The following is an 18090-nucleotide window of genomic DNA, read 5'->3' on the forward strand; positions in this document are numbered from 1 at the left end:
GTCATGCATTGATTTTTCCCTTTTATATATATTTTTTTGTGTATGTCATCACATTTATCTTTGTTTATGTCATTGTATGTATCTTTCACTTTATTTTTATTGCTGAATATTGTTTTGATTGTTGTACAAGAGGATGGAAATAATGTTTTCATTGCTTTGAAAGGGGAAGATATGTGAGGTTCTAGGTCTCGAGGTTTGCGGGGAAAGAGTTTGGGGAGAAAGAGCAAGAATGTATTGTGCGGTGAGGTGCTGGTGGTCTACTCCTTTCCCACTGAGATAAGTCCTTACAATCTCTTTCCTCTATGTATCCCTAAAAGTTTGACACTAATTATGGGATATCTTCATATTGACTGCCTGAATTACTTTTACCACAAAGGGATTCATTTTGAAACGCCTGATATATAGATTATGATTATCTGATAGAGACATCTAGCCGTAGATTCCTTAACTTAGAATATCTCCAGGCGTCAGACTTGATCCAGAAAACTTTCCGCAGCAGCACCTCTGCGTGCCGGGGGCGGCGCCGCACGTCTCCACCCTGACGTTGTCCACGGTCAGCGGAGCCAAATAAGACCCCTGGCATGCTGACGTCGGCCTTCTTCTTTTCTGGGTCCCAATGCGGGTCCAGGAAAACCAGTGGTTCCTTCGCCTAATTGTTAGGCCTTCTCAACGCCTTCAACGTCACTGGACAGTGTGCGATGCCTTTGGGCGTTTAGGCGTGTGAGACCTGTACGAGACAAATGTCGGTCACGGATCCGCACGCAATATGTATGTGGTGCCTGGGAGTGCACCACGACTCCGAAGAGTGCGACGCCTGTCGGCAGATGAAACCAAGGGAGCGTCGTATGAAGCTGGTGGCCGCCCGGATGTCCAGTCCTGCGCCTTCACGCCGCCGATCTCCCTCTCGGGATCGGGCCCCCTCGCGGGGTCATTCCCGCAGAAGTCGTTCGGAGACAGGTAAGCACAAGCATAAGTCGCCGAGGTCGCCCTCCCGTAAACGTGACGCTGGAGCCCGCTGCTCTCGGTCTTTGCCAGGCACAGGCGCCCAGGAGTCATCTGCCCCGTACCCACCCTCTCTGGGTGTCGGAGTGACGACGACCAGGATGAAGCCCTATTCAAGGGCTCTCCAGGCTTTCTTCAGGTTCACCCCCTCTCCCTGGTGCGCCTTCGGGTCCCACAGAGGAGGAAGGCACTCATGTTGGGTCTTTGCCGGCAGAATCGTCCTCGCGCCGGCTGTGTGCATCAACTTCAGTTCCGTAGTTGATACGACGTCGAGAGACGTCCCAGAGGGGCATCCCAGCCGTCCGCCCAGCCCACCCGTCCAGTCGCTGCATAGGCATGTGCGGCTTCCTGTGCTGACGTCCGCTGCGGCACCGAGTTAGAAGCCCTGTCGACCTCTTTCTTCCCCGCAGGTGGAGGTTGAGTCGCCATCGGGCCGCGCCCGATCGAGTCCCCTCTGGAGGTTCTTGACGTTGATGCAACGCCGTCTCGGCGTCGGTCAGTGCCGGTGCCATCGCCTACGGCTCCTCTATTACAGGAGGATGAAATCCCTCTGGGCTCACCGTGTTCGGGGTCATTTTGATGCCCTTTGGTGCAGGTGCCTAGCGTTCCATATCCTTCAGATCAACCTCAGGCTTCTCCACCTTTACTGTCTAGTGGACGAGTTAGCCTTCAACCATCCCCGACCAATGGTTTGTTGTCGCCCCCAGAACAGCGACAGAGGCTAGTGCGGCTTTCGCGAGGGCTGTTCGCAGCACTGCGGATATTCTTCACTTGCAGCCCCCTGTGGTTTCTCTGCCTCTGATCCTTTACTTGATCTCCTTCACATGGAGCCTGTGGACGTGGAGCCTTTGCTGCCCTTTGGTGGGTTTTAGTTTGACATCCTGGTTAGTACCTGGGCATGGCCCTCCTCTGGTGACCCTGTTAATCGGGCTATTGCTTGCCGACATCGCCCGGCCCCAGACGATCCTGTCCGCTTGTCCCTTCACCCTAAAGCTCAGGGTCTGGTTGTCCAGGTGGCTTTTGCTTTGTAGCCTTCTTCTGCTCTGCTGTTGCTACCTCCCACTAAGAAGTCTCGGTGGCTGAAGACATGTGGTTGCCACATTTTTGCCTCTGCAGTGCGGGCCTCCGTGCCGTGAACACGTCTTACGTGTTCGCACGTGCATCTTTTGCCCTTTTTTGACTTGGTTGAGCTCTTTCTTCCTTCTCACCCAGAAGGGCCTCGGGCTGAATTGCATCGCCCTATTGTTGATGGCCGGGGAATGGCACCATTTTCCCTTTGATCGGCCCTGGACGCTACAGACTCTGTGAGTAGGGCAATGGCCCGGTCGGTTGCTCTGCGCCGCCATGCATGGCTGCACAATAGTCGTTTTCGGGACGCTCTTTGGGATATGCCATTCAATGGCGTGGACCTTTTTGACTGTCATGCTGATTCAGCGGTCTCCCGCCTCATGCCTGGTCTTACATGATTGTCTGGCACTTGCGGCCTGCCTTTCTCTTACTTCTGGCTTATATTTTTCTTGTGCATAGGCAGTTTGGCCTTGTTTGTTTGGGACCCTGGGTTCATGGCGTAATACCCAGATTGTCTAATTGACTACTCCGCTGTGTTTGTCTGTGGTCAGTACAGCTGGTTAGCTGGTTCTGCCTTCCTTTCAGTTCTCTTATCGGTGAGCTTGTCTCAAGAGGAGCCCCTTTGCCGTGGTTAAGACTTATCCTATGTGGGGCATTAGCTGGCTATTATGTAGCTGCCTTCTACAAGGAAGGCTTAATACGCTCCTGTGGAGTCGTTCTCACAGAGGTTCTTCTGTGAATCAGTCTGTCCTCTCTTTCTGCTGTTATGCGACCCACAGGCTGGCGTCGCTCTATTGTGCTTTCAGTTAGGGTTGCGGTTTACGGTTTTACGTAGTACTTCGAAGCATCAGTAGAAGTTCCCTACCAAGGGGTGCTTTTCAGCTTCGCTGTGCTCCCCTTGTTCTGTTCCGTTTCACCACAGTTCTTTCGCAGCTGACGCCCTGCCATCGTATAGCGCAAGGGCAGAGCCGCTGCATGGCACACTTCTCCAGTGTTTGCGCATAGTGTGGGTGCACCCTGGTCTGTTAGCTATCATGGGGTGCCTGCGTTCTTTCTTCTGCTTCTGCGATGACTAGTTCTACCCTCTACTCTCCGTGATAGGTGATAATTTCTCGTACTTCAGTCCTGTCTAAACTTGTCTGTAGGCAGTGGTGTCTTCACCATGTATGTCTATACTGTCCACTGCCTTGTGCCCTCATTTTCTGGGCACTTCCCAAACAGGAGTTTTTCCTATTTCCCTGCTGCTTCCGCGCAGGTGTTCTCCACGCTTCTGCATTGGGTTCCTGCCGTAACACTCTTAGGAGAAGTGTTCTCTTTAGGATTCTCGCTTTCTTGGGTGGTCTTCCCTGTACATCCCTAGGCCATTACATTGGTCCTGGCTGTTTCCACTTTTGTGTCCTGCTCCATCTCTTCATCTATCTAGCCGGGGACTGCGGCTCCCCCTGGACGGGTGGCTGATGTCACTTACGGATCTGGACATTGTCCTGTCCAACTCTACTTCACCGGACTGTTGGTACATATGGCGTACCCTTGTCTTCTCTTATGCAACACACCCTTTTTAGATGTGTATTTTTCTTAATGTATATCTGCTCTGTGCTGTTCCCACAGCGGAGTCGCACAAGCAACGTTCCTTGCTGCGATGTATGTGGTCTTCGCCCCGGTCTGCTCATGGTGCGAGCTCTTCTGTGTGTGTGCTGACCCTTTTTGCCGGTTGCCTGTCCTTCACATCTGGGCTGCTCATGCTACCCTACAGTGGGACTTCCCTATACTTGGTGTGGTTCTGGAAGCCACACGGTATTCTTAAATGTATTCCTAACTTCCACGTGAATACCAGTGTTACTGTGATCCTGTTCTGGGTGCTTTTGCGTATTGCCGTCCACCCTCATGTTTTTGTGAAAGAGCGACTGCGTACTTGAGTATCTTGTGTTTCTGGTATTGCCGACACTTTCTGGCCATGGTTCGGCATCCTGACAATACTGCCCCACGTATCTTAGCTGGTGCAGTTTCAACAGTGCTTTTTTCCACTGTTGTGGATAGTCTGTCATACCGTTTTGTCCTCTCTCTGGGTCTTGCTTCCTGTCGACGCAGCGAATCCTGTGTATCCATCAGACCCTGGGCTCAGTTAATCTTCTTTTACGAAGCCATGAACTCTCACTCCTGCATCGCCATTTCTGGCTCTGTGCTCTTTCTCTCAACCCCGTATACACATGAGGGTTTTCGTGCTGTTCTTTCATGGCTTGTGGTGCCTTTGCCTCCCATTGCTTTCCGCTCTTTTCAGAGCTTCGTAGACGGGTGCTGGCTGCGCCGGTATTGCTTTCCCCACTGTGTTTCGTCACCTTGTTGACAGCTAAGTTCTCTCTGGAACTTGGTGGGGTTTAGTTGCAGACCCGCCTCCTCTATGGGTATGGCTTTGGTATCTATTCTAAGTTTAGGAATCTGAGGCTAGATGTCTCTATCAGATGAACGAGTTACATACCTTCGCTAACGATGTATCTGATAGAGACACAGTCTAGACGCAGATTCCTTAACTCCCACCCATCCTCCCCGTTCTGCGTGGACCTTTTCAGGTTGGGTTTCCTGCATTCGCCTCCCTCTGGGTGGCTTTGCCTTTCTGCGGGGTGACATCTTTCACTTTACTCCTCGACAGGATGCTCCATTCGGTTTTGCTAGCTGTACTACACCCATTCTCGTGTTTGGGCGGTATATTCATGTGTCATGTGTCTTTTTACATCCCTACGACCTGTCGTCCAGTGTGGCATCTAATCATGTCACCCCATCCTCACCCCAATCGCCTTGGGATCTTTCACCTCCCCCACGGTCCATTGGTTTGGAGTCTATTGGCCCAGCCAAGTTTCTTACAAGGGATACAACATCCCTTTCTGGTGCCGACTTCTGGCGGATTGTCATTGCTCATGTGTTCCTGACTTGTTGCCCTTCACAGTTATATATTGTGGATGCAGTGTTTGTCGCCTGCCATGATGTTTTTTCACATTATCTTCTGCCTCCGGGGAGGATTTAGACTTCGCTTTTGCAGGGTTGCTTCTCAGAGCTTTGCTCTGCTCTTTCCCTTCACTATTTTTCACTATACAGTGCCTGGCACTGTCCTTTATGGTGCTGTCTCACCATGCAATTTCTTTTTCTTTTTCCTCTTTTTTGCACAGTGTTCCCATACTCGCAGTTTTTGGTGGTGGCTCCGCGTTGTGGCGCGGAAAAGTTTCCCCGACGAAAACGTCACGTCTGTGGACAACATCGGGGCGGAGCTGTGCGGCGTCGCCGACTGGCACACACATGTGCTGCTGCGGAAAGTTTTCCGGATCCAGTCTAACATCGGGGGATATTCTAATTTAAGGAATCTGCGGCTGGAATGTCTCTCTACCAGATACATCGTTACCGAAGGTAAGTAACTCGTTCGTTATGTACAAGTGTAGGCATATTTAAATGAGAAGAAATATGCAAAACACAACATTTTGCTCTATGACCCTGTGCATTTGAAAGGGACTATATTACTGCACCAATAGGAAATATATGTATGGATGCTGTGAAGTAAAAAAAATAATATTATAAGAAACATTACACCAGAGAGTGAATATAGGAATTGGGAGACTATTTTTCTTTTTGAATTTAGCATAGTTTCAGGGATCGAGATAAACCTTCTGCCACTTTGTTGCATCTGAGCGGGACTGTTATTGCTGACGGTGATTTAATTGACAGCTTTACAGAGAAAAAAGATTAATAATGGTGCTAACGTTTTTGCTCCTGTCGTTTTATGTGACAGTTCTTTTAAACTGTTTCATGTGCTCCGTATTTGATTTGAAGGGGTTCGTAATGACAAGAACTGGAGTGAGCTATCACTGCTACTAATATTTTGTAAGTTGAGAGCAAGAGATCCATTGAGTTTGGTTATGTTGCCACTTTAAGAATCTTTTTATGATTGTGTCACACTTTGTTAATCATCGTGGCCCTTTGCTTCAGAATAATTACACATAATGTTTAAATTGTTGTCCACCTACAGCTGCCCAGCGGCCATTGAACTGAGACTGAGTACCTTCAAGGACAAACTTGTTGTCACCAAAACCCTCCAACACAACCATGAACTGCCAATTGTTGCCTGCCTACCTGCAGCAAGAAGAATCACAAGGAGCTGTGTGGAGAAAGTTAGGATTGCAAATGATATCTCCATGAAGTTCTTGGAACCAATGGACCTCAAGAGACTCCTGAGCCTTGACTCCAGCACATTCAAAGACTGCTCGGAAGTGCTGGGAGAGCTGGACTCCCTCTTCATTTCAGATCCGTCAGCTAAAGTGAAGCTAGTGTATGCAGAAGGCAAAGCTCTAGTAAAGAACATATTCATAATGACATCACACATGCAAGACCTTGTTCAGCATTGCCCTGAACATCTCTATGTAGACGTTCTACCCCTCTTCAGCCCAGGCTTTGACTTATATAGGGTCCTCTGTAAAAACGCTGATTTGCCTTGGAGGGTATGTGCTTGCTGCATTGCAAGGACATGCACACCTAATACACTACGGTTCGTCGTCCTCTCTGTCATGCAGAGTATACCCAAGCTGAAAACCCTGGTCAAGTACTTAACAATAAGTCCTGACATTCAGGACCCACTTGATCTGAAGTCCATTGTGCCCTGTGCTGTCATAAGGTACTGTTTGCCATTGGTGTTGGATCTCTTGTACCAGAAAATAGCTCATCTGGATGAGAAAACAATAGCACAAATTATGAGCGTTCTGCATAGACTTGCTAATACCTGCTCAACCAAACTATGTTCCAAATACCTGGATATCCTTATAGATATTTGCCCAGATGAGATTTTCCATTACTACATGAATGTTTGGCACCCAAGATGGACGTTGTGGGTTAAACAGGATGGCAGGAATGAGGATGAAGAGCACAGCTTGCGGGACTTTGTACACTCCGAGCACTCAGCACTTGTGGCCCAAGTTGGTCCTTCACCCAGCTTGCATCGCTCTCTGCACGTGATCCTTACCGAATGGCACACAACTGAAGAAATTAACAATCCCAGATCACCCCCCCTCCAGGTTTCACAGGCAGCAGATTGTTTGCACCTTCAGAAAGTGGACACAATTGATAACCACCAAGCTTTGAAAAAAAAGGTACATTGTGTAAATCTGCATGTGTATGTGTAGAATGACTATCACTAAAATCTCAGAACAATGAGAGAAATGGATATATTGGGGGGAACTTGGCTGTTTTATGCCTGGATAGAGACCCTTTCTGCTGCAAGTTGCTTTCGCCTTTTAGCAGTGTGATATAATATTATAACTTATAAGGAGACATCTGGATTTCAGGATGAGATAGAGTTCAGTTGCATACTTTCTGGAGTTCAGGAGAGTGTTGGGTCAAAGCGTAGGAAGTGTTAAACACTCAGGACTGTCATTAAAGTCAAGGGGTAGAATAGAGGTCGGGCTACTTTTCCTATATTCCTTACCATTTAATGGAAGATCTGGTTATACGATGTATTGGAAGCTTTAGAAGAATGGGTTGTGGAAATTGATCAAGAGTTAGACTATTAACTCCCCTCTGTACTGACTTTGATGTTAGGAAGTTCATGTCTGGTGCAGCCTAAGCTTACCGGTCTATCTGATCCTGAGAAAATGATGCTGCCACTTCCTGACAACTTTACTTTTGTTGTATGGCTTTCTATTCCTGCTAGTTTGGCACTGTCCTTTCCCTCAACGTTTTCTCTCTTTTCCTTTTCTCACGGGCTAGTGGGACTAAGCAGATTATATTCTTCATGCTTGTCTGTATTTACTCCTCCTCTCACAGTGTTGTTTCTTCTTGGAGTCTAGGGGCTTAACGATTGTAGGTTGACTTAGGGTTCATAACAGCTCAACCCACTAATGTGTTCATTAAGCAATGAGAATTATTGGTGGACTGCGATTGGATACTTTCTGCCATATATTTTACTCACTTTTCTATGTTCTTTCGCCATCAAAACCCCAATACCTGCTGAACAAGTCTATCCTCCTGATGAGCCAAAGAAGCAAAAGAGTGGTACCTGTATCTCCCCCCCTCATTTTCCCCCTCATTTTCCCACTCATTGTCTAACATTGTTTTGCATGACGTCTCATTGACAAGGTCTATGCTAGAAGTTTGGGATTTTCTCCAGCATACTATCTCTCCAATCCTTGATTGACAATTTGACAGGCCAATATTTTAGGCTCTGCAAATTGCCGAGAATCTATTTAAGGTTATTGCTCAAACTATAACCAAGATTTAAGCAGGCCTTAACACAGCTAGAAAAGAAAGGGTCCATTTATTATTGCCTCTTAACCAATTTATACCAAAGTAACCACATGCCTTTCCTCATCTCCTACAACTTCCTTTTCGATTATTTGCTCAGTATCTGTGAGGAGTTTTCCTTCTATTTATGGAGTCATTCCTGTCAACCCGGCTGATAACTATGCATGGAACCCTATTGTTTCAGACCTTTTTGCCACAGTCCCAGTTGCATTTCAAACATCAACCGCAGTACTTTCCCACTGATTCAGCCAAGGTAGCTTTAGTTTTGGCTAAAGCCATGTATATGATTGTAAGACTCTGTCTATATATCTACTTGCAGTTTATCACTCATTTCAAGGCCATTTTTGGCAACAGGCAAACAACACACACAACCAGCTCATTCAGGTGTACTTGCAACAAGGCCAAAGTGGCTGAAGCAGCCTGAGTATGAATCAGCTGCTGTTGCCTTCTGTCACCTCCTAGGGGCAGAGTTGAAGCTCTGGTTTAATAGATCTTCTTCTGTAAGTTCTCTTATTGAGCTCACTTTACCAATTGAAGGTCTGCGAAAGGGCTGCCACTTATGTTGCAAGGATTTCTGCTCATACACAGAACTGTGCACAGAGACCTAGGACATTAGTGAATTGTGGTGTACCAGAAACTCACCTCATTACTTAGAAACTCCAACCAGCTAGCAATCAGTATCACATTAGCTCTTCGTCCTATAGCAAAGTAACCAATGATTAAACAATCTACAACATGCAACTTAGGACCATATCAGGAGTAGTGGGAAGTGAAAACACTCTTTTGTTATACTCTCATACCAGTCCACTACAGGAGTAAATAAGAGACACAGTAAGGTTAAAATATTTATTTTAACAACGTGATCTCAAGCGCAGTATTTTAGTCAACATAAGCAGACATGATTAAAAATAATATGGTCAGCATGGTTACAACTCCATAAAATACAAAAGGAGGAATCTTTTTTAAAAGGTGATGGTGCAAACAGGTGATACAGCGCCTAGTTTAAACACCCTTCCTATATAGGAACTTTGTGTTATAAGCTATAGAAGGTCTCTGGAGCTTGTTTTGGGGGACCCCATTACCTGTCCGCTCAGTAAGTGTAAATTACATCTGAATTGGCTAGTCAGTTCAAGAAGTCTTTATTCGATTAATTCATCATAAAAGACATAAATACACAATACACATGAAACATATAAAGCCAGTATTAAATCATTAACATCGAGTTGACTTCTTACAAAGCTTGTACAAAAAGTTTAAAAAGGTGTCAAGCACGACCATACTACCACAGTATTTACAAAAATTTAGACAATCTCCACTAAGTTGTTTTTAATAAACCTACATCTGATCACCCAAGCCCACCCAAGAAACTTAGCAACCCCCACAACAATGAGCGGATCCAGATTAGTTTTTAACAGTCTCAAGGCTTCGACAGCCGATCTGGTGCCTAGTTGTCTACATACTGGTTTGAGCCATTTGGATCTGGGGGCTGAGTATAGTGGGCACATATACAAAAAGTGAGTCAAACTTTCCCCGGTACCGTGACAGTTAGCGCAAAACCCCGATCTATCAGTTCCCCACTTTTTGGTAAAGTCCCCTATGGGAAGTGAACCACATCTAAATTGAAAAAAGAGTTTGCGGTCCAGAGGTTTAGTAATAATTTCCCAGTAGCCTTCTAGCCTGGGAGAATCTTTGTGTACCATAAACAGTCCAGAAAGACTGCTCGTACTTGTTTTTAAGAAAATGTTGTGCGTCACCCATTCCCAGTAACATTTTTTAAGCTCATTTTTTGATGGGAATTTAGCTGTCTCGGGCGAAAACCACAACTCATTAAGGCCCAGAGATTGTAAGGTGGCCCTAAGATCTGTAAACCATCCAATTTTAGTGGCTCCAGGGCTGTTTTTTTACCTCCAAACATGCTTCTGCGTAATGGTGTAGTTCTGGCGTCGTCCACAGGCGTCGCCAGAATGATAGAGGTCGAAATCTTGCTTGGTCGACCACCGAGTGGCACCCCAGATCATATAAAAGGGGGATTAGTGGTGTTGACTGAGGCAGACCTGTTGCCATCCTTAAAAACTTGTTTTGGGCATGTTTCAAAGACTCCTGATTACTACCACCCCAAAGCTCTGCGCCATATAACACCACTGACAAGACCTTTCCTCCATAGATCTTCATCAGCGGTGACATAGGCTTCGTAAATGACCCTTTATGTTCCTTAATCAAGGCTCCGCCCAACTGTTGATGTTTCAGGGTCATGAGCTCGATCTGGTGGGTCCAGCTCAAGGTGTCACTAAAAGTAACTCCCAGGTAGGTGAAGTGCTTTGTCTGCTCCAGGGGGGTATCCCCCATGGTAACCCTAGCCACAACCTGTCTATGCGCCCTCAGGACCATAAATTTAGTTTTGGCCACGTTCACCTCCAGCTCATGTTCGCTGCAGAAACTCTCAAACCTCGACAGTGCGAGCTGTAGGCCCTGTCTAGTTCGTGAAATCAAGAGAGTGTCGTCAGCGAACATGAGCACGGGGATTTTCATGCCAGCCAGACTGGGAGCATCCGTGGGAAAGCCGTCAAAATACTTAGTAACTCTGTTAATGTATAGAGAAAACAGGGTGGGTGCCAAAACACATCCCTGTCTGACACCTTTCGACACAGGGAAGTTCTTTGTCACCTCTCCGGGTTTGCCCCATCTTACAAAGGCATAAGTCTCTGCGTGGAGATTAACTATAAGGCGGACCAGAATGGGAGGCATGCCCATTTCTAGTAGACAATTCCAAAGCCCGGCCCTCGGGACAAGGTCAAACGCAGACCTAAGGTCTACGAATGCCGCAAATAAATTTCCTTTGCCCAGGGTAACCATCTTCCAGTGCAGGAGCATAAAGCGAAAAGCCTGATCAGGGTGCTTACATGAGGTCTGAACCCTGCTTGGAGGGGGGTGAGAACGTTATATTCCTCGATCCATGCCTGGACCCTAGATAGAACAAGTCTGGATACTATCTTCTGTACCGCATCAATAAGACTGATCGGCCGGTAATTCGATGGGACCGACCGATCACCCTTTTTAAAGATGGGCAAGATCTCGGCACCAGCCCATGAATAGGGTACCTTGGCGCCCCTAGCCAGCGTGTTTGCCAAATGCAACAGATACGGTACCCATAAATCTTGGTCCTGCTGGAAAATATCAGCTGGGATACAGTCCGGACCGGGCGCTTTGCCCCTAGGGATGGCATTCAAGACATTTTCAACCTCTTTGGCTGAGAACACAAGGGTATCAAAGGTTAATGGCCAGGTAATGGGGGCTTCCCCAGCCCTAAGACACCTAAACTGTTCCTGAAAATGGGACACCCATTTTAGTTGATCTACAGAAGCGGGGCTGGGACGGTCATCCTGGGACTGTCCCCATCTGAGGAGATGCCAAAATTGCTGGAGGTTCCTAGAGCCGCAGGCCTCAGCTAGGAGAGCCCAGCGCTCATCATCCCATGCGGCTTTAGCCCGCCGTTTAACATCATTATAAGCATTCCTGCTGGTTTTAATCATAACTGGATTCTTAGATTTTAAAGCTTGGAACAAGATTGTTTGAGATTTGCCGCACTCTTCATTAAACCAATTAGCAGGTTTCCTCGCCTTTCCTAAACCCTTATTGGCTACGTACTTAACAAATAATGTCTTTAGGGACAAAAACAGGCTGGCATGAATGTCTGAAATTTTAGGGATTGTCCGATTCAGATTATCACACTTATCAAGTTCCCTTGGCGAGTTAGAAACCAGTGTTCTTATTTTGCTACGTGCATTCACATCTACAGCTACCTTTGGCCAGCGAACCCTCCTCATATCATTAGTTAGTACCATGGCCTCATGAACGGGATTGGGATGTCGCACAATCGGCCCGGCAAAACTAAAGTCTTTCAGTTCTGCTATGAGTGGTTCGTGATCACTTTCTGGTCGTGGTTTAATTGACATATCCGATACTATGGGCCACAAGGTTGTGTCGACTAGGATATAATCAATGCGACTACTATGCCTGCCATTGAAGAATGTTGGGTTGCCCAACCTATCCGATCTTGTACGGCCATTTAGGGCACGCAGCCCCCAATTCAGACATAAACCTTTGATGAAAGTGGCACCTTGGGACCACTTAGTGATCGGAGGTAGCTCGAGTTGTGGAATACCCCACATCATGTCCTCTGCCTCAGTTAGCAACCCATCCTCCCTGCTTAGAGGTTCAAAACATGTATTAAAATCACCCATTACAACCACATGACCCAATGGTTGGGTAGAGCCAAGGAATTCATCTAAACATGTTAAGGTGGTTGAAACGCGACCACCCGGAGTACCTCTGGCATATACATTAAACAACAAAATGTCCAGCCCACTATTAGATTTCATACTAACTATTAAAATATCAGGGCAATCAATATGGATTTCCTTCACTGAGACCCCGACAGTTTGACGAACCCAAGTAGTGAGGCCCCCCATGGCCCTGCCTCTTTTGCCTCTAACAGCAGGTTTATTAAAGCTCAGGAAACCTGGAAGGAAAACTTGAACGGTTGACCGTGTCTCCTGAAAAGACCAAACATCACCTTGTCGGATGAAGTCAGCCCAGTCAGGTATACATAAACAAGATTCTATACCGGCCACATTCCAACATCCCAAAGTAGTACCCTTAACACAGGCTTGAACACACGAGACTATTATGTCTGTAGGGAGGGGTTCACAGGGTTGAAAGGAAGATTCTTTGGACGGAGGTGCCTCTATGCACGACCCTTCCCTAGTCAAGCGTATTAACCCAGCCTGAGCAGCATGCACAGGAGATGTGCCCGTGGGAGAGACAACCATAGATTGCCGTGGGGCAAGAGACAGTGTTGATAAGACTAGCTCTCCTGGGTGAACTGAACTTCCCTCCTCACAGCACTGGTGTGGGTCTTTAGCACTAGCAAAATTACAGGGAAGGATGCTCGTGTCATCTCCCACACACGGAGTGTAAGGGCCGACATCACTTTTCTCTAGTGCTTGTCAATCATTAGACGCAAGCCCTGAAAGTGGGTCATATAGGTTTCTCAAGGGAATGTTCCAAAGGTCTTTGGGGTGGGTAGGCCTGTTGGCATAAAGATTTGCTGGAAAAAAGCTAGGAGGCTGCTGTAACTGTGTGAAGGCTGGTGTTGGGGGAACCATGGGATACGGGGGCTTATTTGAAAATTGCAAATCCAATAGGGCTGGAGGACCAATGGGCTGGGTGTATGACTTAGCCCAGCCCGGCGTTTGTACAGGGCAGTTGTAGGTAGATTGGATGTAGGAACGATACAGCGCCTCTGGGTTAAAATGGGGTACATGGAAACTTGGCGTGAAATTGGACCATTTAAGGAGGCTTTTGGTGTTTTTAGTATTTCTACCAGGGAGTTGGTCATTTGAATTAATCAAGGTCTCGGGGTAGAAATAGCTTAGATTCCTTGTGGAAATCCCTCCCTCGTTGTTTCCCACATACCAATCTGTAAGGTGAGATACAACTCTGTGGTCCCTGAAGTTGATGATCACTATGTCCCCCTCTATGTCCTTAGGGCGCACCCCAACCCACTGACATCTTCTGACCGTAACGATATCCCCATTAAGGTTGGGAGGAAGGGGTCTATTTGTTTTCAGCCAAAAGATGACTTTATTTTTTAAACTCTCATTATTTTCTCTATCCCCTTCCTGTACTGGTGGCACGCCTGTCATAACAATAACAAAGTTTAAAGAGTCTGGGGGCAGATCTACATTTCTCTTCAAAGGTAAGGGTTTGTTGTTTTTGCCATTTGAACCAGCGGGTTTACCCATCCCTTTCTTTGTCTGCGGTGCTGCTCCCTTAGCCTGTGGTTTGCTGACTACCACCCTAGGGTTTGCTTTCACGGGGGGTATTATTGGGGTGGGTTTCGCAACCACAGTCGGTGCTTTATTTGAGATGGTGACTGCTTTAATAGTATTGATAGTGTGTTGGCTGGTAATGCTAGGAGGTTTGCCAGCAATAAGAGATGAACCGGCTGGTTTGTTGGATGGGCCCTTATTCTTTTCCAAGCCAGTGCTATGTGAAGACTCAATGGTCGCCACAAGGCGATCCAATTTTTCTCCCATAGTCCTCACACGTTCAAGCAGGGGAAGCATATATGATTTAATAAGCTTCTCCAAAATACCAAGGGACACCTCATTTGCCCCTACGGTTACTAGCTCTGGGGATACATGTTCGCTTGTAACTGAGGGTGGAGGCTCTACTAAGTGTGGGGGCCCAGGCTCACTATTTGGGTTGGGTAAGGGTGGTGATAGAGTCTGGCAGCTACGCCCTTTCCTTTTTACCCCTCCCTTTCTCCTTTTCTTCCTTGGTGGGGAGTGTACAACCCTTATAGCCTTGTCAGACGTGGTTCTTGATTTTAATGCACTCTTTTCAGGAATGATCTCGCCTGGATCGATACAAACCAGAGACCGGTTGGACAGCATAGGGCTTGGTTCTTCTTCCCTGATAAGGGTCTCGGGGATGTTTGTTTCAATTATGCTTGAATGATCAATAGGGGGACAAACAAGTTGACCTCCGCAGGTGGCACTACTACAGGGCGGGGAGATAGTAGGAAACCTAAATATACTAGGGGTAAGGTTAAGATCAGTGGCATCCCCATCAATAACGCTCAAGTCTTGGGCGACAAGTTCTTGTGTATTATTTGAAACTGGCAGTGGATTTTTCTTTAACTGCTCAATTGAGCGTCGACGCTCTGCTCTTCTTTCTGCAAGAAGTAAGTCCATATCAACCTCCTTGGCGGATTTCTTAAAGAATTTATCCAAGGGACCCAGAACAGAGACACTCACACCGGGCGGAGCAGAGTGACTCATGATAAGAGAGGATTGTCCAGATTAAAAACGCTTTGTGTAGTAACTAAAAAACCACTGCTAGCTATACACAGAGCAAAGATACTAGGACACAGCATACAACAAGCAAGAAGGAAATGACCTGGCCCAGCCCGGCCTCCTGCGGCCCCGGACGGCCACAGACGGTCCCGCCCTTGTCCCGGGCTTCTCCCGGCGCCCTCCCGCGCGCTCCCGCGCAGCGGGGATGATAGCTCCTCTTTGTAGCTTTGCAAAGGTCACCAAGGGTGCGGGGCCGGCAGGGAGAGGAGCCCAGCTGGAAACGGGCGCGCGGGGACTCCTGGTCCGTGGAGTCCACCCGCTCTACCCTCGCAGCCCTGCCGGTCACCAGGTGATGCCCCTTGAGGATGATTGACAGCCGCTGTGAGACCGCGAAGCGGGACCCGCGGAGCGGGTCCGGCGAGCAGCAGCGGCTCACAGCAGGCTGAGTCCAGAATACACGGAGGTGAGCGTGGCGTGGCGTCAAAGTGAGGAATCCGCCGTAGATGGGTTAGTCAGCCTCTTAACACTTGCTGTGATGGGGGCGGGGCCGGCAGGGAGAGGAGCCCAGCTGGAAACGGGCGCGCGGGGACTCCTGGTCCGTGGAGTCCACCCGCTCTACCCTCGCAGCCCTGCCGGTCACCAGGTGATGCCCCTTGAGGATGATTGACAGCCGCTGTGAGACCGCGAAGCGGGACCCGCGGAGCGGGTCCGGCTCACAGCAGCGGCTCACAGCAGGCTGAGTCCAGAATACACGGAGGTGAGCGTGGCGTGGCGTCTGTATCCCAGGAATTTTCCAATTGTGTGAAATTATGGCAAATTTGCTATGATAAAGGCGCCAGACTCTTGCTCGGCTCGCAGATGCCAAAATGTTGTGTCTAGAATGTGTTAAACGCACATGCCTATAAACAGGCTCACATGTTATGATAACCGTGGCGGCTCAGCACTCACTGTACAGACTGTATGTCTGTCTAGAGATGTCGAAAAACAAACCTTTTTCTCATTTATAGACCTTGGCGAAAGCTAACTTTGCAAAAACAGCTAAGCAGTGTTGTGTGCAAAAAGCAGCAAAAGGTTAAATGGCGTTTAAACTTCTAATAAGCCATGCTAACTTAACATGCACGCAAAAAGAGGCCCATAAACCACACTATACTTAGAAGGCGGATGCAGTTCCACAATCTCAAGAGACACCGAACCTCCTTCATCAGGGAAAGAACCCCAATCCATCACCTCCATCCGCAACCCCTACTGTATGGGAAAGATAAAAGAAGTCAGGAAATGCAGAGGCTCCTCCATAGCTGAAAGACCTAGCATGAGCCAGTCTAACCTCTCTACATCTTTTACCTGTAAAGCTCACATTTGTTTATATCTAACCATGCCTCTAATACAAAGCCTTGTGAATATGTTGGACATAGTTGATTCTGGTGCTTTCAGATACTTTGTGAATCATATTTTTCTAAAGTGGCATGCATTTGCTGTGATGAGAAAAGATAAACCTAAAGAAATAAAGGGTATTGATGGTGCACAATTAATTCCTGGCTGAGTCAAATGAGAATCTGCACCAGTGTTTATCATACAGACAGGGCATTTTGATAAGATTCAGTTCTGTATTAGTGATTCTCCAAATGTCACCCTTTTGAAGAAACAATGGTTCACTGGGATATAAATCTGTATAACAAAGTGAAATAGTCTTCTCCAGTATTAGGGTGTCTTTCATAGATTCACATGCTTGAATATTCCCCGTCGTCAGAGTGAGAGTCCCACGGTAAATAAAATAGCAATAACATACTCATAATATGTATATGTAAAAAAAACATAACACATGAAATACACATTAGAAAAAAGGCAGTAAAAGCCTAGACATAATTCCACATAGGAATACAGGAAGAGAGAAAAGACGCTAGTAGTCTATTCCTGTCATTATGTTGGTCCAAACTGTAGCCAATCAGGCGCCAGCAGCCCTCCAGAACCTTCTCCTCAGAGCTCAGGACCCCAGATTTTCGTGAAAGTGAGTCTCCCTGAGCTCTGCTCAGTTTTCTCTACTTCTTCAGGTTTTTCCTGTGTTTTCAACATGTCTTCAAATAAGAAGTCTCTTTTTAGACCTTGCTCTTCTTGTGGAAAGCTACGCCTTTATTCAGAAGATCCTCACAGTAAGTGTATTTACTGTCTTTACCCCGACCATGATGTGGGTAAATGTAAGTTCTGTAGAACTTTTTCCACAAAGACTCTAAAGGACAGGGAAGGCCGTCTTCTACTGTGGCTTCAGAGACTTAAGGACAAGTATAATATACTTTCTGATGCCGAAAGTCTCATGTCTGGTCGTTCCCAAGCTGCTTCTAAACGTGGTAGTGTGTAAGAGTTGCCTTCTCCATTCCTCAAGAAGAAGAAAATGTCACTCTCTATGGCCCCTGCGGTGTCTTCACCTCTACCTACTACGTCCACGCCCACGAGACCTGGCTCTCAGGCGTCTGCTGCATCTTCCACTCATGTTTCTGTGAAAAAACATGTTTCATCGTCGACGGGAGCATCGACGGTCGTCCCGACGACGAGATCTGCCGTCTCCGGCTCGTCGACGGCGACAAATACAACGACGTCTGCTTCAGGATCGTCGACGACTGTTTCATCCACGTCATCGTCGTCGATGAAGGTAACCCTCAGTTTCAAGACTGTGCCGTCTGTTATTCCGATTGCTACGTCATCGAGAAGGAGCCACCGCCGTCGATGACCAAATCTTCGTCGACGAAGAGTGTTAAGAAACCAACTCCATTGACGGCCGCCCCGTCGACGACAACTCCGTCAACGGCCGCCCGGTCGACGACCGCTCCGTCGACGAAAAAGAAGTCCTCTTCGTTGTCGACTCCGTCGACGAAAGCTCCGTCGACGGCGC

General features: G+C 47.4%; 1 protein-coding gene across 2 annotated transcripts in view; it reads left to right on the plus strand.

Annotated features, from left to right (window-relative positions):
- LOC147701861 (uncharacterized) overlaps positions 1–18090 on the plus strand; it is a 750024-nt gene that overhangs the window by 400882 nt on the left and 331052 nt on the right. For both annotated transcript variants that reach the window (XM_086930494.1, XM_086930495.1), the window contains exon 14: positions 6083–7196. In XM_086930494.1, the coding sequence (XP_086786620.1) occupies positions 6083–7196 (1114 nt within the window). The remainder of the gene's footprint in view (positions 1–6082; positions 7197–18090) is intronic.

This window comes from Lissotriton vulgaris, chromosome 7 (genome assembly GCF_964263255.1).
Source record: "Lissotriton vulgaris chromosome 7, aLisVul1.2, whole genome shotgun sequence".
NCBI classification, from domain to species: Eukaryota; Metazoa; Chordata; class Amphibia; order Caudata; family Salamandridae; genus Lissotriton; species Lissotriton vulgaris.